Below are 21,070 nucleotides of genomic sequence, written 5' to 3'. Positions count from 1 at the left end.
GTTCCGCCTTATCTCTCGGATCAACAGAATTTCATGAGGGTAATATTAAGGTAAATTCAAAACACTGCTTCATTGGGTGTGGAGCAGTCCACTTGACTACTAAGTGTTCCTTGCAGCAAAGCAAGGAGCCAGGGGAAGCTGTTCAGTCTGGAAGGAGCCAAATCTGAAATAGCCTGCCTGGCGGTGGCATGAAATGCATTCCTAGGGGAAGCTGTTGTTGCATTTGTGGCCCCAGAGGAGTTGTTTAGTCTACTAACTCTAGTCAGCTCAGGATGGAAATTGTTAAAGGAAAAGACCTTAGGGGGAGGGTTTCTCAACCACTAGGCCAGGTAATTCTTTGTTGTAACAGACTGTCCAGTGCATTGTAGAACGTTTAGCTTCTTCCTCAGCCTCTTACCCAAATATCTACAAGGGTGCAAAATCTCCCCTCGTTGAGAACCACTACCTTTGAGGTCTTTAAGGCCAGGCTGGGTTGGGGAAGCAGCAGTAACTATGTCCCAAGACATATTGAGTACCTGCCTATGGATGTAACGTCCTAAAAGTGGTTCATCTTTTGGAGCAAAGTCAAGTCCTGATTCCAGGAACATATGGTATAGAACTGTCATTCTCATCGATTTACCTCCTATCTGAATACTAAAGGGCCCCCTTTTATAATCATTATCACAGATGGTAGCGAAGGATCTAACCTGACTCACATGTCAAAGAACGGACTCTCAGTGTCAATGGCCTCGATGTTTTCAGGTAGCCTGTGTTGGAAGTGTGGGTGCCCTTGTACATGCATGTGTGTGAATGTTTGCATCAGCTTTTGTACATTCTGTATCTTGTGACACCTGTCTATAAGGTTTAGAGACTAGTTGGGAAAAACCAGACTTGAGCCAGCAAAGAACATTTCAGATACTCATTTTCTTCTTCATATGACCCCCAAACAATCCTCCTCGCTGAGATTGTCCTTGTTGGCCCTTCCCTCCAGTGATATTTATAGACTGAGTGGTCACTGTGGCTGATGGAGGTAGCAGACAGTTTAGAAAGCAGTGGTCAGGTGAAGAGATTTTAGTTCAAACCAATAGCTAAGCTACTGCTACATGTTCAGACAGCAGAAGTCAGATAGAATGGTGTGAAAGCATAGTGTGTCTTTAGAGTTTTGAACTTGCAGAGTCAGTTTGCAGAAAGCTAGCTCTTCTTGGAATTTTGCATACCATTAGGATTTACTGCAGCAACTGTTTGGCCTTAGTAATTGCTTTATGATTCAAACCAGTAGGCTTTCTGTAGGGAGGCGTTAACTGAAAGTAGTGATTTTCTACTCAAAGTGGCTTTAAAACACACACCAGCAAAACTCAGGACTTTTTATTAACAGTTCATTTTAACTGTTAATGGTGTCAGCCACTAGAATTTGAAATACTTATATAAGATTAGCTGAAGATTTGAAGAAATAAAAGTATTTAGTTTCCTTTTTCTCTGTTTCCAAACCGTTGTAATTTATTCTAACGTCGTCTTCCCTTGCTTGAGATGTAATTATCCTATCACTTTTAACTGGTTTCTTATGTGTTTACAACCACAATCCTTTTGCGGGTACATTTATTGACTGCCAGCCATTTGTCTGTCAGAGCATATCCAGTTTGCCTTAACCGTAAGGCAGACTTTTATTTGGTCTTGCTGGCATCTTTTCTTCCCCCATTTTGGGAGCTTTAAATTTTTTTATACATTTTTATACATTTATACATTTTATATATGTATATGAAACATTTTTCAACTAAAAAACTGCTTTTTCTTGTGACCCACAATCCTAGCACGTTTTGGGAGTTAGAGGGAAAGCAATCAGAACAAGTCCTCTCAAAAGTAGTGGCTTGTTTTACCTTCTTTCTACATATAGATTCTTATTTATGAAAGTATAATTTACATTTCATCTTTCTTTACTCTAGACTTCTTTATTGCTTTCTGTTCCTTTTCATCTGTTTCTGGTTTATTAATGGTACAAAATTCTTTCTAAAGAGTGTCATTATAGTTCTCATTAGCGGTCTTCCGATTATATCCAGAGGTTTACAGATGTGTGTCTTTTTGATCATCTTAAGTGATTTATGCTCTTGAAGAACCTCTGAGAATACTATCAGAGGAAGGTCATTAAAATCTATAACACCCTTGGAAAAATGTAAGTGCTTCAACATCATATTATAGACATCATCTATGATGAATACTCTATATAGTATAATACTCTGCTTGATGTAGTCACATTTCTTAGATTCTGATTTATTGAGTAGACCATATGGAACAAAGGTGTTTCTGAAGGAAAAGGATTTAGAAATTACTTCCTCCTAGCAATAAACTAGTAGATATAAACCTTGTGATCACAGAAAGCTTATTCGTAGAAAGCTTTGTGTTCATCAACACCTACTCCTTTCAATAATTTTTAGTAAATTTACCGAGTTGTGCAACCGTCACCATAATCTAGTTTTAGAACATCTTTATCATCCCAATAAGATTACTTGTGCCCATTTACGGTTAATTTCTGTTCTCACCCTGAGTCCCAGTCCACTGCTAATCTGCTTTTGGCCTCTATAGATTTGCCTTTTCTGCACATTTCATATAAATATATCATACAGTATGTGATCTTTTGTGTCTGGCTTCTTTTATTTCATCAGTTCCTTCTGATGGTACCTGCCAGACTGGTGTGAGATCATTCATAAGCTCCCATTCGCAGATTGTCTTTTCAGCTTCTTTAGCTTTATGGTTTTGTTGTTTGCCACCCCTCCTTTCCCTTTTATCACAGATTTATCAATTGTTCTTTATCTTCCTTTGGTGATTCTTCTAGAATTTCAGTCTTCCACATACATGTATCTAGTCGTGGTCCAATTAGGAAACAGAAACCACAGAGTAATTTGAATAGGGAAAATTTAAAATAAAGAATTATTAACTGTCATGGGGGACTGAAGTAATGGGAGACTGGCTCATAAGGAGTAAAAGGAACTCTAAAGAATACAGGAATAGTAGATATAGGTAGCAGTCAGCATCCCTGGGGCTGATGTAAAGCACCCAGGAAGGAACAAATGTAGGAGATGGCCACATCCCCAAGGCTGAGATCCAGACCTCCTGGCTCAATAGAGCTGGATACATTCTCTAAGGCTGCAGAGCTGCCCTAAGAGAATGCCTGGGGATGTTGCCCACAACCGGTACCATGCCAACAGCGTCAGGAAACCCTTCTGTGGGGTGCTGGCGGGGGCTGCCGCTAGGGAGGGGCTGAGATGCTCAGAACGCAAGAGCTACTGGTGGAGGTGGTTCCTGGGAGGTGCCAGTCCTGTGGCACTTGCCTGAAGCTTTCCCAGGAGGAGCCAGGGCAAGCTGTTTGTGAGAAGTACCGCTAGTGGCACTCTGCTGGAAGGCCACCTTCATGGAGGTGTGCTTCCTCAGGGGAAAGTCACATGCCCTACATACTGGAGTCTGCCTAGAGGAGCACACCAGACTCAGCAAGAGAAACCCCTTCCTCCTCCAGTGTCCCTGCCGTGCCCGCTACTGACAAAGTTTAACATGGTGCTGTCTGGCAGAGGGCCACTGTTTATGAGTCCGGCTCCATCATCATAGAGCAGACAAAAAGAAGGGCGGGTTTGGAGCTGAAAGGCAGTAAATTGATAACTGGGACAATATATAAAGACAGAAGTTCATAAACTGTGGTTTTCTGACAAGTGTTTAAATTATGTCCACTTCAAGGTAATCAGTGGATTCTCCTCACACTGCCCTTTTATATATTCTTTTTCTTTTTTAAAAAGCAGAGTAATTGTGATTCTCCATTTAAAAATGTTTCCTCTCTAGTCAGCAGTTACAGAAAATTCACTGGAGTTAGATCTCCAAATGTGTTGGGTATTACCTTATCTGCTAGAAGGAAAGCAGGAAGGAAACCAATGTCAAACTGGTCAGTAAATTCTGAAGTCGGCTCTCTTCCTGTGCCTCACTTTGTTTAAAAATTTGCAGATTTTGCTATGGTACCGAGATTTTAACCAGTTCTTCCCTGATCATCCCAATACCAGTGCCTGGACATGCAAAATTTCTTACAGCATGTCATTTTTTAAATTTTTTGTTTTGGTTTATTTTTGAATTATTTTCAGTCAGTAGTGATAGCCTTATCTAAAGCATCAGAAGCATTTGAAATCAGTTCTCTTAGGAAAAAATACTTGCCAAAGAATCAATTAAAAGTTTCATAATGATGTTAACTTCCATCCAACTGAATGGCCTTCTCCTCTCTCTACTCATTAATTTTTGTCTTAGACCCTGGTCTACTTTTATCCAGATTCTCAACTAGTATTCCAACCACATTAACTTAATTATATGCTTGAACTGACCAGAGAGTCAGCAGAATGCAGAAGAGGCCCAGTACCCACAGGGCCTTCACAGTACTTGGCCAGTGTCAGGTGGCATGTCTCTTTCGATATCAGGTGCTGCTTCTCCCTCTCTGCTCCTGGGGTGAGATCGTCACAGCCAAACCTGTGTGGTCCTCCACACTCTTGGAAGTATTCATGATTAGCTAGGAAGTCATCGCACCTCTGGTAAAAAAGAGAAAACATGGTAAATATGACTGGACTATGTTTTCCAAAGAGCAGAGAATGATTTTTTTTTTTCCCTCAAAGAGAAAATGACTTCTCCACAAGGTTGAAGAACTACTAAATAGTTTTTTGAAGACAGTGGTTTCCTTAGCAACCATGAATTATCACCACTTCTCTCTGATGTGCAGGATTTTCCTTAATAGCCTGGGCCTACAGTAGCAACATTGGTTAGCTCTTTATTCAAGGATATCTGTCTAAGATTTTCTCTCATTTTTTTTCTATCACTCCCAACAGGCTGATATTTGCTTTTTGCTTTTAGCCAGTTAATCAGTTATTTAGGAAATATTTTCTGAAAACCTATTATGTACAAAGCAGGGTTATAAGGGCAAGACAAGACTTATATACAAATCCAAGGCAGTATAAGTGTTATTCATATAAATGCTACAAATCAAATGGTCTGTGAAGGTCTACTATTGCCTAGAATTTTTTTTTTCTTCACTAGTACTATTTAGAATGGAATAGGCAACTAACAATGTATTAAGATCTGGATTTGGGTGGTACAAATTCAGACAGAAAATGTGATATATGCGAACTTCTCTGTTAAATAAAATAGAATTTGCTATTTACTAGGCAAAAATTTTGTTGCTGTCTTAAATTTTTCTGTGCTTAGAGAGCATATGAAAATTCATTGACAGGTATCTATTCTGTTCTCTTGCGTATATAGCTTTGAAAACATTGATTTGTTAGGAATATTATTTGAACACACAGAGCCCTGTATTAAGTATTTTGGGCCAAGCAGAAGAATTAGACATGCTCTCATTTCCTCACAAGGAGATTTTATGATCTAGTGGCACATACAAAAATATACAGAGGAAGCGTGAAGAACAATTGAGCTACTTATGGCCAATTGCCAAGTGATGTCATGTAAGCTTTAGTGCTCTCTTGAGGGGCTCAGATGCAGTAGATTGATCATTGTGTAGCTTTAATTAGGAAAGGAATGTCTTTTCAGTGGGCATCAAAGGAAATGAGGGATGAGACTTACCACAACAGTCTTGTTTTCATGACTTGAATACACTCTGTCTGCCTTTCTTGAACATGAGTGCTCTATTTCACATTTTCCCCATCAAACATATTTGGGAAGACGAGGTCTCTGAAGGTTCAGGCATATCATTATCAGAAATCCTTTTCAAAATCCTTTAGCAGAAATAGGCTTTGGAAAGTATGCCATAGTTTCCTGTAATTTATGCTTGAGAGTTCTATAGAAAAGATCATGTTGAGTATCGCCATGAACATTTGTTGGTTACCAGGCATCTCCAGGGAGCTGCCAAGTCATAGAAAAGTTCTGTTCTTTCCCATTCCACCAGACAGACAGGAAATCTTTCCATGAAGCTTTTATAAGGATATAGAAGACTTTTCACATTCGGAAGCAATAGTAGTAGTAGTCAGGTGTTAGGAGCAAAGCTCCAGTTCCACATAACATTTAATGAGTTACCTCCGTGATCCAAGTGCTGTGTTAAGTCTGATTTTAATACAAAAAACCAACTAGACAGAGTTCTTACCTCTGAGAGTTTATCATTTAAGAGGGCTTGAGATTTCGAGAACGGGGAGAGATTGGAGTAATTTTTTTGTGTTTCTGCTTGATAGAGGGTGTGTCCCTGTGTGCCGTAGGATGCTTCCTTTTCTCATTCACTGTTTTGCACCAAATCTGAGTTTGTATTCCCACGTGGATTTGTAGCCATTTTGACCGTCTCCATGCTGTGTATAATGTCACTAATTCAGCCTCATTGTGACTTGAACAGAGCCAAACTATAAATTATGTGTAGAGCTTCAGCTGGTCTCTGCTCCTTATCCTGCATAGAATGTAGCTTGTAGTTGCTACCCTGAGTGCTGAGCTGGCAAAAGCTTGGAATGGTTTCCATTATTATCTCTCACCTCCTCCCTTCCCCTTTCCTGCTCCCCTTATCTCTGGTTTCCATTTAGATGCTGATATCAGAAGGAGCACAGCCTCAAACAGCAAATCCTTCACTTCCTCCCAGTCCTTGTAAGTACTTTTTTTTTTTCAATAAAACCTTTGATATGTGGAGAAACAAACCCAGTTCTTGGCATTTGGATGGGAAAAGCCATAGATGAAACATCCACATTCACAAAGAGACAAGGTTAAAGTTAAAGTGATGGGCCTGCCTGATGGTGGCAAGACCCCAGGATCGTTGGTTTAAACGGGGTGGGCTCTGGTGGAGGCAAAGCTCACAGTATGGATTGTTCCTTCTCTGCTGACTCTGATGATACCGGAGGCCCCCAGAAGATCAGGTCCGAAAGAGAGAACAGTGATCATGATTTCTGATTATGAAATCTAACTGAACCGGTTTCACAGTGTAGATCCAACTAGGGGAAATAATAGCTGGTTTGGGAGCAGCAAATAGTCCTTCATTGTTCACAAGGCAGTTTTACTCCATTTATTTTGTAAACAGCTGTTATAACTCCCATTTTGCTGTTAAAGAAACTGAAGCTCAGAGAAGGGAAGTGATACAGAATCTCTAACTAGCAGTGCCGTGTAATGCTATTAAGTGGGATTTGAGCCCAAGTCTTCAGACTGTAAGATCAATATATTTTCCTCCCTGCGTGTGTCTGAAGATGATGAGGAAAGAAGCCAAGCCGACCAGGGGTGTTGCGAGTATTCTCAGCCCAGAAGTCACAGGGTATAATATCAGATCCTGGAGGGAAGGCTCCCATCTTCCTGTCTTTTTGCTGTGCTCAGCCTTCCTTGAATCTCCTTTCCAGCTCTCACTGTTTCCTTCACTCCACATCTGCGGAGGCAGTGGCCATGGGACTCCTGAAGCAGTTCGAAGGCATGCAGCTCCCAGCTGCCTCAGAGCTAGAATGGCTAGTTCCAGAGCATGAAGCCCCTCAGAAGGTAGATTTCGTCAGCTTTTTTTTTTCTTTTCTTTTTTAAGATTTTATTTATTTGACCGAGAGAGAGAGAGAGAGAGAGTACGAACAGGGGGAGCTTGCAGGCAGAGGGAGAGGGAGAAGCAGACTCCCTACTGAGCAGGGAGCCCAATGTGAGACTCGGGACCCTGGGACCCTCGGGACCCAATGTGAGATGCCAGGACCCTGGGATCATGACCTGAGCTGAAGGCAGACACTTGACTGACTGAGCCACCCAGGCGTCCCTCTCCAGCATTTTTTCTCTACCCACTGTCCAGCCTCAGGAGGCTATGAGCCTTTCTGATGCTGTTCTCCTTTGTCACATGTCCCCCATCTAGAATGAGTGTATATGTTTCCTTCCTTACTCATAGAAGTCATTCATTACAAATGTGTTAAATGAATGAATGAATGCATGAATACATGCTTGCCTGGGTTTTCCCTAGCAATGGTCAAAACAGGAGATAATGGCTCCATCATTTTCCTTATTCCACATGACTGCTTACTAGATCCAGAGGTGGAAGTCCTGTGTTGTGAACACCTTTGAGACACTGTGAAAAAGTGAACTGTTCATATTCTTCTTTGCTCTACGGTTGCGTATAGCATAGCAAGGGCCCTGGGGTGGGTTCAGGGACAGCATCAGCGATGGTTGCCACCACACTGGAATGCTGTTTCTGTTCCTTTTGCTTCTTGGAATACAAGGCCCTCACTTCTAGTAGCCTTGTGCCTTAGTGGTTTGTTTTGAGGGCCAAGGTTCCTCAAAGCCTTTACCTGAGGTGTTCTTGAAACATCTTTCATTAACTGTGTTTCTGTGATGGCCAAAGGGTCAAGTGTATGTTCCCCCAGACTGTCTGTGTTAGATCCCCCTGTGCTTTTCTTTTTTTTTTTTTTAAGATTTTATTTATTTATTCATGAGAGACAGAGAGAGAGAGAGAGAGAGAGAGAAGCAGAGGGAGAAGCAGGCTCCCCGCTGAGCAGGGAGCCCGATGCAGGACTCGATCCCAGGATCCTGGGATCATGACCTGAGCCGAAGGCAGACGCTTAACCATCTGAGCCACCCAGGCGCCCTCCCCCTGTGCTTTTCTCCTGCAGCTCCTGCCCATCCCTGACTCACTGCCCATCTCACCAGATGACGGGCAGCATGCTGACATCTACAAGCTGCGGATTCGTGTTCGTGGCAACCTGGAGTGGGCCCCACCCCGGCCCCAGATCATTTTTAATGTTCATCCAGCCCCGACGTGAGTAGCCAGTGTCTGTGTCCTTTGGGAAATGGATACATCCTCTGGGTTGTCGGGGCTGTCTCCCCACATTCTTGTCTCTGCCTCCACCTGTACCTCCCACACAATTCTGTTCACTTAATAGCAGAGAGAGGGCATTATCCATCTTGTCACAAGTCTTACTCCTGCTCCTCCTATTGCTTCCCAGAGCTAACCAGAAATGAGGTCTTTTATCTCTGGCCTTCCCAGTTGTTGCCTTCCTCCCAGTACTTTGTGAGCTTTCTGGTTTTTCCTCTCTTAAGATGGATGGTTGCTTTTCTTTACTCTTGTTCTTTCCTCTGTCCTATTTCTCATCTCTTATATTTGTACAGGAAGTATGGTTCATTACTGGGGGCTGTCCCTGCCTAGATCTAAATTCTAACCTAGTAATCCTCAGTTTGAATTGCTTCTCCCAATGGGTTCGTTTCGTCCAACTCCTCTAAAACGCAATAGGTGAGCTCCCCCCGCCGTCCCCATACTTAACAGGAGCTCTGTGTTTGCCTCCGTATCCTTACACGGCAGAGGCCTCATGTAGCTGGTTTCTGCCAAAGCCCTCTCCTTCCCCTCTCCTCAGGAGGAAGATCGCAGTGGCCAAGCAGAATTACCGCTGTGCTGGGTGTGGCATTCGGACTGACCCTGGTGAGCATCTTCTCCCACCCCGATACCACCTCCAGTGGCTGTACCGTCTCACACACTCAGGAGAGGGGCCGGTCAGAGAGAGAGTGAGAGGAGGCGACAGAGCAGAACTGGGAAAGGGAAAGAAGGGGCCTGGACCTGGAGGGTAGGGCTAGGCAAGACCACTGGCAATCAGAGGGAAGTTATTTCTGGGGGCATGTTACCAGAATTGTGTAATGAAGAAGCCAGGTTCTTGGAAGTTGGATCTCACCATCTCTGGCAAAGTTTGCTTCCTCAGTGGCCTTCAGGGAGGGACACACAAACCACAGGCCCCACTCCGTGGGTTTCTGCTAGCTTTGGGAGCTCACATAGAGGTGGAAGGAGCTGGGTGGCCATCTCTTCCTACTCTTTGAAAAGGAACCAGAGAGCTGCCTCACTGGCTTGTAGATGGGAAAGCCACATCTGACCTATGACTTTCTGGTTTTTCCAGATTATATTAAGCGGCTGCGGTACTGTGAGTACTTGGGCAAGTACTTCTGTCAGTGCTGCCATGAAAATGCCCAGATGGTCATCCCCAGCCGGGTTCTGCGCAAGTGGGACTTCAGCAAGTACTATGTCAGCAATTTCTCCAAGGACCTGCTTATTAAGATCTGGAACGATCCTCTCTTCAATGTGCAGGACATCAACAGTGCCCTCTATAGGAAGGTCAAGCTGCTCAATCAAGTCCGGGTAAGAGCCTTGAAAGGCCACATCCCAGATTCCCTTCCTCATCCCTCATCCCCTCTCTCTGTTCATACAGGCATTGCCAGGATCACCACACTCCTCTCTGTCATCATGTCAGAGCTCTTATGGTCTCCTCACTCGTGCTTCCTTTGCGTACTTTCTCGGGCTCCCGCCCTTTCCCACCTGTCTATCTAGTTAGAGCCTCAGACATGACAACGGCAGCTCTGAAGCCATGGGTGGCACTCAGTGACAAAACCAGGAGTTCTCCCTGCACTGAACGTATGCTGCAGGGAAAAGGGCGTATGGGGGTGGGTGGGGGGAGAGATTCAAATGCTGGATTTCTCAGTGGCTGTCAGCTGTGTACGTGATTCGGGAGCCCAGCCTAGCAGAGGGGCCCTTCTTGACGGGAGGTCATTTTAAAGCAAGTTGTTGAGTTACGGATGTAGAGAACAGTTTGGTTCTGGCTGCTGCTTGCAAAGCTTCCGGACCCCCACAGTATAAGGGTATTGGTCATTCTAATGGTTTTTTTCTCTCCTCTTCATACCTGCTTTTGCCCCCCACTCAACCATCACAACATCTTCCTCTTCAGCTGCTGCGGATCCAGCTGTATCACATGAAGAACATGTTTAAGACATGCCGACTGGCCAAAGAGTAAGTCTTGTGTAGAGGCCAGAGGCCTCTTGCTGGGTTAATGTCTCTGAAAGAGAGCATGCCCCAGCAGTTGTCCCTTATTATGTGAAGAGGGGAAGTAGAGAGATTTGCAGAAAACTCCAGAAATGGTAAACGAAAAGCCTACGGCAGTAACTGTGTCTGTATCCTTCTCTCCGGAAGGGGCAATCTCTGGTTATTCTATCCAGGGCAGACCTACCACTCTTTGCAAGCTGGCATGAATCACTGTGCAGAAGGGCATAAAAGTCACTTCTCTCCAGACACCTAATAGTGTGGAGGGTCTGGGGTGGTCTGGAACACCTAGGCTGACTGAGTGTTGCCCACCCTCATTGTCTCTGCCTGGGACACTTCTCTTCCCTGTCCTGCTTCTGGATAGAGATACTTCTGTTTTGATGTGCCACATAAAATGTTCATTTCCTACACCTGCTTACTTCCCCTCACTTCCTCTAGGCTTCTGGATTCCTTTGACACAGTTCCAGGCCACCTGACTGAGGATCTCCACCTGTACTCACTGAATGACTTGACTGCAACCAGGAAGGGGGAGTTGGGGCCCCGGCTTGCTGAGCTCACCAGGGCAGGGGCTACCCACGTAGAGAGATGCATGGTGAGATGATCTCCCTTTAGCATGGGACTGGGCTCAGGGATATGGAGAGTGGGGTGGACCCGGGTTCTTGCTCTGCAGTTCCAGGAAGTTGACATGGTCTGTCAGCACTGTGACACAAACTGGGCGGGACTGCTCTTCCCTGGGTTGCTGAACGGCTAAATCATTCAGATCTGAAGAACCTGGAATGTGAAGAGGATGTGGTGCTGGCATAGCCCCTGGGTAACGGGCAGGACTGAGCAGGCCTTCACTATAGAATTGTCCTGATGTGGGAGAAGAACCCTAAGTTAGAATCTGGGGAGGGTCTCTGCTTTACCGTTTTCAGTTGCTGTGACCAAAGGAAATACTTTGCCCTCTCTGCAGTAAGCCTCAATTTTCATGTCTCTAAAATGAAGATAACTTCTTGTCCTTTCCTCTCAGGATTTTTGTGAATTGATGAAATAATTTACGTGAAAGCATTTTGTAAGCTTCGTTCTATAGATGCAAGTGATTATTGTCCTTGATAAACTCAATGTGCCAGAAATTCAGAAGTTCCATTTTTAGAATTTCGCATCTTAGAATATGCCCAGTTTGTGTTCCTGTGACAGTCCCAGAATTAGAGCTTAAAACAGGGCATATGTGGAGATCAGAAAGGCTTCGCTCTAACCTGATTCAAGGCTGGGTGTTATTTTGGAGAAATACCCTTGTCTTCACATTTTATCTTAATTGGCTGTGGTTCCTATTTCAAAATAGAAACATCACCCACACTGGAATTTTGACTTTAGGAAGCCCTTCGTGGCACCATTCCTTCCTTTTCATCTCTGCATCGCAAACCACTCTTGTGGTTGGAGTTTCTCAAACTCTCTCGTACCCACCTTAAAGCTCTGTCTCACACCGCCCAGTCCTGGCCTCAGTTTGGCTCTCATGCTCCCACGTCCAGTTGGCTCTCTTCCCAGAAGGCGTGAGAACCCCTGAGAGCCCCTTCAAGTCTTATTTATATTTTGCTCCTTCCCTCACTTGTGTTCATCCCCTGGTGCCAGTTCCCGGTATGCTGCCCCTGATTTCGCTGCCCATCCCTTTCCTCCCCAGCTCTGCCAAGCCAAGGGCTTCATCTGTGAGTTCTGTCAGAATGAGGATGACATCATCTTTCCTTTTGAGCTCCATAAGTGCCGGACCTGTGAAGGTAAGGACCGGTGCCAGGTATGGAGTGGGCAAACAAGACTGAAGCCAACGCTAATTTATTTCCCTTAGCCTTCCCTGTTAACAGGAGTTGAGTTTGACTCAGCAACTCCCTGTTTTCAGCCCTGGCACACCAAGCCTTGGTGGCAAGAAGGGGCTGTGGCAGTGACTTACTTCCAGCTTGAGATAATACAGGTTGTTCTCTGTTCTCTTTCCAACCTGAATAGAGTGTAAAGCGTGTTACCACAAAGCTTGTTTCAAGTCTGGAAGCTGTCCCCGGTGTGAGCGGCTGCAGGCCCGGCGGGAATTGCTGGCCAAACAGAGCCTGGAGTCTTACATGTCAGACTACGAGGAGGAACCCATGGAAGCCTTGGCCATAGAGGCCACCGTCCTGGAGGCCACCTGAAGAAAGCACATTAAGCCCTCTTTCCAGGGGCCAGCGTCACACATAATGCAGAACTGAGCCACCCTTTTTAGGACTTTCCCCACTTGGGTTTTTTTTTTTTTTTGTCTTATTATCATTATTATTTTTTTAATGACTTGTCTAACGTCCATGTAAATCAACCTTTATTAGGTTGGTGGGGTCCAGTCTGTTACGACAATTTGTAGGTACCGGGTATTTCCATCAGAACTGACACATGAGTCCTTATGTGAAGCTTCTAGTGCCTCTGCCAGGGGAATGGATGGTGAGACCCAATTCTTCTGACATCCATGGCCTTCTCTACTTGGACCAGATCTGGTTTCAGCTGCATTTCAAGTATCATCTCCAGTTTCATTTTGTTTTAGTTCTGGAGCTTCTGAGTCAGGCCTTTCCCAACCAACTCACTTCTCCTTTGCTGCTGAAATAGGAGGATGGAGTTTTCTCTCTCTGTCTTGGAATAGAGTCAGACTGGGCCCTGAGGAGAAGCAGTAGGGAATGGGACTACATCGCGGGCATTCTGTCCAGCTTACGCAGGTAATTTCTGAGGCCATAAAAACAGCATTCTTACCTGGAATCCTTAGAGACCTCAAGGAGGCCACTATGACCTCCTTGTTTGAAATATTCTAGGCATTGACGATGTCACAGACTGACTTTCTTTACCCTGGTGGGCTTGAAGCAAAGCAACAGAACTGACAGTTAAGCCAGGCCCCTTCAGATCCTTCTACCAAGCATAAGTGAGGCTGCAACTCTGTTGTTTCAAGGGCATTTATTCGATCAGAGGAGTTGTTGGCCTCCTCTTACGTGATAAGGTCTCTTTTAGTCAACCTAGCTCTGGTGCAGATATGATCTTCCAAGCCCGGGCAAGTTCCTGATGCCATCCTAAGCTGCAGGCAGAAACTCCAGCCACTATCTAATTTGTGGGTCCCTTGCCACTGTGTCTTCTGTTAGATGATCATTTTGGTTCTGAGTGAAATTATGGCCGTACTCCATTCTCATCCCCTCCCTGCAACAGAGCTGGGACCCTCCCCGGTGGTTGAACTCTTGCCTTAGTTTCTTTTGTTAAAGTCAGGGTGGGGGCAGGGAGATCTGTGCTTTAGTGGGGTTGGAGAACTTGGCCATTTGTGGGTGTGAGTGTGAGTGTGAATGTTCCTATGTTCTTGGGATAACAAGAGCCTTTATGCCTATTAACGCACTGAACTCTGTAGCCTGGTAATATCCATATGTTCATTCTTTTCATGTTACTAATTTTAAGACAAACACACCTTTTCTTAAAATGTGCATTTTGATGGGACCGTGAATATGTTTGTGGTGTTCTTTACGTTGCCGTAGCCCCTGACCCCTACCTAGAACACTGGTTGGGGTTGCTGTTCTGAGGGCTGGCAGCTCTGTGAACAAGAGCACACAGCATTTTTTTTCTGGTGACTGACTTCTTATATACGTACGTTTCCATAATTGGTTGCTAGTAGAAAAAACTTGCTGTGGACACTGCCCCAAGAAGCTGAACAGAAAGTAGCACATGGTCGGTGGAAGCTGATGAGTGGCTGAGCTGGAGGCCACCAGGAGTCTCACAGGAAGTAGAAGGGGCAGTAAAATAATGGCCAGAGCTGAGGCTTCACCTGGGCCAGAGGGAGCAGGGAGAAAGTGACCCATGGCTCTGGTCTCTCTGCCTCAGACTTAGGATCAGGCCAGAAGACCCTGAGGCTGTTCTCCCTTTAGTTCATGGGGGAGGCTCTGAAAGCCAAGGCCTCCAGCCCAGCCCGGTTTTGAGGGGCTAACTAGGAGCTCCGTTGTCCTCCGTTGGCCCCACACAACTCAAGTCTTACTAAGGGTTAGGCCTCCGATTCAGATTCAGGGGTTTGTAAAAAAATGGTGAGCTGTGTCCACTTTTGGTATAAATTATACATCTAGCTCCTTACTCTTAAGTCACTACACTGGAGGAGAGATGCACTGTCATTATTGTCCTGCCTGTTTCGTATTAGCAGAGGACCAAAGGATGGAAAATGCTGGCAGTTTCCAAAGTTGAGCTCAACGATCTTACATGCTCCTGGTTTTTCACTTATTTTTCTCTACCTTCCCCATTCCATCTCCTTAGATTGCGTATCTGTTTTAGTGACCCTGACACTCTGCTGTCATCACTGTCCAAATACCCATTTATTTATTTATTTGAGAGGAAAGAGAGAGAGGAAAGAGTATGGGATGTTTGAAAGCACTTTGCAACTTATAGCAGTATCTAAAAACCCCCTGCTGTTGTGGGGAAAAGTTTTGAATGCACTGAAGAGCTTTCCTTCTGAATGAAAAGGGAGGGAAGAAGTGTTCTTTTTTATAAATAAAGGGAAAAAAGTTAAAAGTTTGCTTACAAGGTAGAGACAAGGTTCAAGACATAGCAGAAGAGTGGAAGGCAGATATTTTCCACTTAAATGAGGCTGTTGTTGACTTTCTCTGCCAAGGCTTTAGAGCTTTTGTTGAATTAACATAAAGGAGCAAGAGTCTAAAGAGAGATGTTCTGTTCGTGTACAACTCGTGTTCTGAACTGGATTTCTACTCGCTGTAATTCATACATAGCCCAACAGTTTATTGTCATCTTTAATAAACTAAGGAAATGAAATTCCTGCCTTTTATTTGTCTGCCTTGACTATCAGGAAATGGTATTGACTGTCCACTGTAAAGCAGGCATGTCTGAAAATTCAGGAGGTTTCTGAATTATAATGCAAAGAAAACTGGACCTTCCAAGTCAGGAAAAGTGGGTGTGAGAATGTGTCGTCACTGACTTGCTGTGTGACCTTGAGCAGATCGCTTTGTTTCTCTGGATTTCTGTTTCTTCATCTATCAAAGATATGGGCGCTGGTCATTCCCAGTGCCCCCTACCCATCCTCTTGATGTGAATATCTTATTTTAAAGTGAGATAGGGGCGCCTGGCCGGCTCAGTCGGTGGAACATGCGACTCTTGATCTCGGGGTTGTGGGTTCAAGCCCCACATTGGGTGCAGAGGGTACTTAAAAATTAAAAAAATATATTTAAAAATAAAAGAAAATAAAAATAAAGTGAGGTAAATCTTTCTCTCTACAGCATCTGAATTGTATCAGATCCTTTGGTTCTCACTTCTGTGAACAACATGCTCTGAGTTTCTCTTTTATGCTCTTGGCCCATTGGAGCTCCAGCTTCACCCTGCAACTTTCTGAACATTTCTGCTTTGATGTCCCTTGGTCATCTCCCACTGATATGTCTAAAACCAACATAAATATATTTCCCCAAACCTAACCAGTAGTCATCCCAGCTTGAAAATTTGGTTGTCTTCAACTCCTTCCTCTCTGGGTCAGGTAGCATATTCTGCTAATAAAGTATTATCTCCTTCCTACCACCTGCCATCAAGTTCTGCTGATTTTTCTCTTGAAAATGAATCTACCTTGTTCCTTTTCTATCATTAGCACACAAATTCAGGTTCTTTTTTTATTATTATTTTAAAGATTTTTATTTATTTGACAGAGAGAAAACGAGAGCAAGAACACAAGCAGGGGGAGTGGGAGAGGGAGAAGCAGGCTTCCCACCAAGCAGGGAGCCCGATGTGGGTCTCGATCCCAGGACCCCAGGATCATGACCTGAGCCGAAGGCAGACACTTGACTGCCTTGACTGAGCCACCCAGGCGCTCACATATTCAGGTTCTTATCTTACATCTCAACCATCTCTAGCCATGCCAATCTCTTCCGATTTAATCATCCCATCAAATATTTGGGTACCTGCTGTATGCCAGTTTCTGTGCTAGGCTCTATGGCTATTGCAGGGAGCAAAGTGGAGGCAATCCCTACCCCTAGGGTGCTTAGAGTCTTGAGGGGGAGGCAGACATTGCCCAAAAGTCACCAAAATGAGTATGTAATTACAAGCTGTAATAAGAGCTATGAAGGAAAAGAGTGGATGTTCCTAAATTAAAAAAAACATAATAATAATTTAGATTGGAGACTAGTAAGGCCCCTGATGAGGCAGTATAGGGAGAAAAGGGCTCCAGATGAGGACCGGCATATGTGTTGGTGCCAACACAGGAGGGGTTTGGGCAAGGAACTGCAAAAAGAACTGAACTGCAAATTTTAGCTTTTATTCTTAGAACATTGGAAAGCCACCGAAGAGTTTTAGTCAGAGGAGTGACTCATCTGGTTAAAATGTCAGTGTGTACTTTTCAGAGAATAAATAGAGTAAAGCAAGAGTAGAAGCAGTGGGATCTTCTAGAGGGTGGGCTGTAGCGATTCAAGAGAGAAATTATGTTGATTTGGACGAGGGTGTGGAATATTGTCATCACTGTCCGCTCATCACCCCGGACCTCTGAAAACAAGATGCATTCCAAATGTTCTACAGTGACTCGGGCATTTTAAATCAGTGAGACGAAAGGCTGAGGGGCAAGATATTGGAAAGATACTGGGAGAAATGACAGAACCCAAGAAAATTAGCAACTAAGTCCCAGGAAGTGCAGAGACCAGGACAGCCCTAGGAACGCTAGGCTGCAGGATTTGCAAACCCCTTGAACCTGTTGCCAGTGAGGCAGGCCCAAGAGTAACAACTGTGTTGGGGACTCACCCCAGAGTATTAGGGCACACCACCCCAAAGAAAGGGGAGCTGTGAGTTGGGCAGTCATCCACTGTGGCCTTGACTATGTTATTCATCATTCCCTGTGGCCCCAAGCATGTGTAGATTTGCTATACCCTCTAACGGTATAAAGAGTAGGCATAGTCTTTATAGCATCTTGGTTAAAGTGAGGCCCAAGCCTGCTCTCTTTTTCCTATGAACTTCAGTCTTAGAGTATGGGGAAAAGGGATCACTATGCCCACCCTATCCTGCTGACTCTTCTGCTCTGATCAGCTACAGTCTTCTCCCGTATCCAGTCTTGATATCCAGGATATCAAACTGCTTGCTTAAAATTTTAGGGATAGCAGCTGCCAGATGGCCCACGCTCACCCATCGCGAGCTTAATGTTCTTGGGATCAAAGACGAATGTGATTAAAAAGGAAAGAGAATCTGCTTAGCACTACTCCTCGAGGGGTCTGGAGAACACGAGCCCGGGTTTTACCTGTACTCGTCTCCCCCTTTTCTGTGAACTGCTTCTGGAGGCTTTGGAGGGACAGCAGAGACTCAGTCGTTAATTTCCCGTGGCTTCTGTCATGAATCATTATCATTAAAATGTCTTAATACCAGACCAGCAAGGTGAGGGTTAGTGGGTTAAAATAAATCTTGAGCGATGGCAGGGCTCTTAGGTGGGTGGAGTTTTAGTGACCAGCCTTCTGAGAGGTTGCAGCAGACAGCAGGATGCAAGTCTGAGACAGCGCCGCACGGCACAGATGACCGGGAACCTTCCGACAGCTCTGTCACCCTAGGTGTGTCCTATCCTTTCCTCTCCCCGCGCTGGCAGTGTCTCACTCGTTTACCTTTCAAACAGTGATGTTGGTAGTTCTCAACTGGTTTTCTCTCGCCAGTGGCCACTGCAGGAAGAGAAGCTAGCCTCCCCGCTTCTCCCCCAGGCCCCTGTCTCCAAAGCCAGCCCACAATGGCTTCGGCGCTAGCAGCAGTGAGGGGGAAGCAAGCAAGTAGGGGGCACCTTTCTCTCCTTTCCCTCCTCCCCTCCTAGCCTTTGCCACTTAAAATCTGAGGAAAGAAATTCAGCCTGGATGCCACCAATAGGTCTCCCTGTACAACTGACTAAAAGAAGATTCATAATTTCTCCCTTAACCACTGGAAGCCCCGCAACCACAGATCTAACTAAAAGAAAGTCCTGACACAGTGAAAAGCAGGAATGAGGCCCACAGAGGAAAAGGGAATGAAAGAGAGCTGCTTCTCTCTCTTTCTCTTTTGTTTATTCAATAGTATTTAATTTCTAATACATTCACATGCTTAAAGTCCACAAAAAAGTATACAGCAAAAAGTCTCCCATTTCTATAGCCATGTGCCCAATTTTTGCCTCACCCCCTTTGGTAGCCCCTCATTACTTTTCCATTTATCCTTAGAGAGTTTCTTTATGGAAATACAAGCAAATAATATAAACTTTTATTCTGGGGCTCCTGGGTGGCTCAGTCAGTTAAGCGTCTGACTCTTGGTTTCGGCTCAGGTCATGATCTCAGGATGCTGAGATCGAGCTCCACGCTCAGCAAGGAGTCTGCTTGAGAGTCTCTCCCTCTGCCCCCTGCCCCCTCTCTCTCTCTCTCAAATAAATAAATAAATCTTTTTTTAAAAACCCAAAATATACATTTTTAAAAAAGGTTTTATTTATTAGAGAGAAGGAGAAGGAAAGAGAGCACACAAGCAGGGGTGGGGGGAGGGGCTGTAGAGGGAGCGAGAGAAGCTGACTCCCCTCTGAGCAGGGATCTGGACTCGGGGCTCGATCCCAGGACCCTAAGATCATGGCCTGAGCTGAAGGCAGATGCTTAACCGACTGAGCCACCCAGGCGCCCCCAAGATACACACTTCTTATTCTTCACCCTTTTAAAAAATTGACGTATTATATATACATTTATGTACCTTGCTTTTCTTTTTAAACAATATCTTAAAAGAATTTTCCTTATCAGTACACAGTTTCCTTATTCTTTTTTATAGTGGCACATTTTCCATACTTGATTCGACCAGTTACCTCTTGATGGGCATTTAAGTTCTCCCATCTATTGTTAATACAAACAATGCTGCAGTGAAAAACCTGGTCATACATTATTTTATATGGGTGCAAGTGTATCTGTAGGATAAAGTCCCCAACAGCGGAACAACTGGCACAAAACGTGTGTGCATTTGTAATTTTGGTAAATCTTGCCAAATTGCCCTCCACAGTGGGGATGAAGAGAGTGAGGCAGGGGAGGGATGGAGAACATTACTGTGAGGTCACACTCCTCTGCCTAAAACTCACCACTCTTTCTCTCTACAAGATAAAGTTTGGTTCCTTCCCCAGGCACATGTAGGATCTTCCATCCATGGCCACACTTTAGCTTCCTCATTTCACCTCCTCCTATTCCCTGAATGACTAGCGGTTTCCCAACTATACCTTTATCCTTCTTCCTTTGAAGAGCTAACTCAGCTACATCCTGGTTTTCTCTGATTTATTCTCTACCCATCCTGTGTGAGCCCTTACTTAGCACTCTCTCCATGCCTCTTGTTAGAACACTTCTCAGTCTTATTATTTAGCATTTTCTCTAATAGCACAACAGACAAGTGAATGAATAGGACGAATGCGTGAATGGCCAGGTGGCCATTGGAATGTGAGGACTGCCTGTTCTACACGGGAACAAGAATGATCAAAAGTACACTGTGGAAAAAAAAAAAAGTACACTGTGGGACAAGGGCCAGGATTGTTCTGATTTTGCCTCTGATTACCATACCTCTTAGCTCTTTTATCTCTTTCCTTGGCACCAAATCTCTGCAGTGGTTACTTTCCTAAATCTTAAAGTGATAAAAATAGACGAATCTCCCTTCTCTTCCCTCAGCTGCTTTGCAACTGTTTCTTTTGTTTTGTCCAGCAGCCATTATCAGGGAAGGTAACATTCCAAATGTCCTTTACTCACTTTATTATTAAAGCCTTTCCTTTCCAGGGACTAAACTGGGAGATAGGATGATATTTAGATGCCCTAAAAACACCCTAGGAATTTAAAATCTTCATGTCTCCAAGGTAAGCTGAGAGAAGAATGATAAAACCACGTGAAAAACTGCAGAAGCTGTTAAAATGTCCAAACATTTTCCAACTAGAGATAGAAAAATAGCTTACAGGGGCGCCTGGGTGGCTCAGTCGTTAAGCGTCTGCCTTCAGCTCAGGTCATGATCCCAGGGTCCTGGGATCAAGCCCCGCATCGTACTCCCTGCTCCGCGGGAAGCCTGCTTCATCCTCTGCCTGTGCTCTCCCTGCTTGTGTTCCCTCTCTCGCTGTCTCTCTCTCTGTCAAATAAATAAATAGAATCTTTAAAAAAAAAAAAAAGAAAAATAGCTTACAGTACAAAATCTTACTTGTTCTAAGAAGCATTGTGTATTGTTACAAAGTAGTTGTGGTTCACACAAAGTCAAAGCCTGATTTCCAGCAAGTTCTCAAGCTTCTCTTCCCAACATTTAACGTAGGCTTGAGATCTGCATAGGCTAAGCTCAAGAACACTGTTCAAAAGGGGGAAAATAGAATGCCAGACCAGCATCCATTCATCCATCCATCCATCCATCCTATATACATAC

General features: G+C 44.4%; 1 protein-coding gene across 9 annotated transcripts in view; it reads left to right on the top strand.

Moving 5' to 3' along the window:
* RUBCN (rubicon autophagy regulator) overlaps positions 1–15,499 on the top strand; it is a 61,249-nt gene extending 45,750 nt beyond the window's left edge. For 4 of the 9 annotated variants that reach the window (XM_027585806.2, XM_027585801.2, XM_027585799.2 and 1 more), the window contains 10 exons: positions 667–741; positions 6,510–6,570; positions 7,308–7,440; positions 8,544–8,689; positions 9,282–9,346; positions 9,813–10,051; positions 10,635–10,696; positions 11,165–11,318; positions 12,384–12,477; positions 12,701–15,499. In XM_027585806.2, coding sequence (XP_027441607.1) covers positions 667–741; positions 6,510–6,570; positions 7,308–7,440; positions 8,544–8,689; positions 9,282–9,346; positions 9,813–10,051; positions 10,635–10,696; positions 11,165–11,318; positions 12,384–12,477; positions 12,701–12,879 — 1,208 coding nt within the window. In that variant the 3' untranslated portion in view covers positions 12,880–15,499. Of the gene's footprint in view, positions 1–666; positions 742–6,509; positions 6,571–7,307; positions 7,441–8,513; positions 8,690–9,281; positions 9,347–9,812; positions 10,052–10,634; positions 10,697–11,164; positions 11,319–12,383; positions 12,478–12,700 lie in introns of all 9 variants that reach the window. The other 5 variants (XM_027585804.2, XM_027585805.2, XM_027585802.2 and 2 more) reach the window with 2 other exon arrangements.
* Positions 15,500–21,070: the final 5,571 nt, after the last annotated feature.

Source organism: Zalophus californianus, chromosome 1 (genome assembly GCF_009762305.2).
Source record: "Zalophus californianus isolate mZalCal1 chromosome 1, mZalCal1.pri.v2, whole genome shotgun sequence".
Taxonomy (NCBI): Eukaryota; Metazoa; Chordata; class Mammalia; order Carnivora; family Otariidae; genus Zalophus; species Zalophus californianus.
Note: the sequence above shows the minus strand (reverse complement) of the source record. Positions and strands in the feature narration are given on the sequence as shown.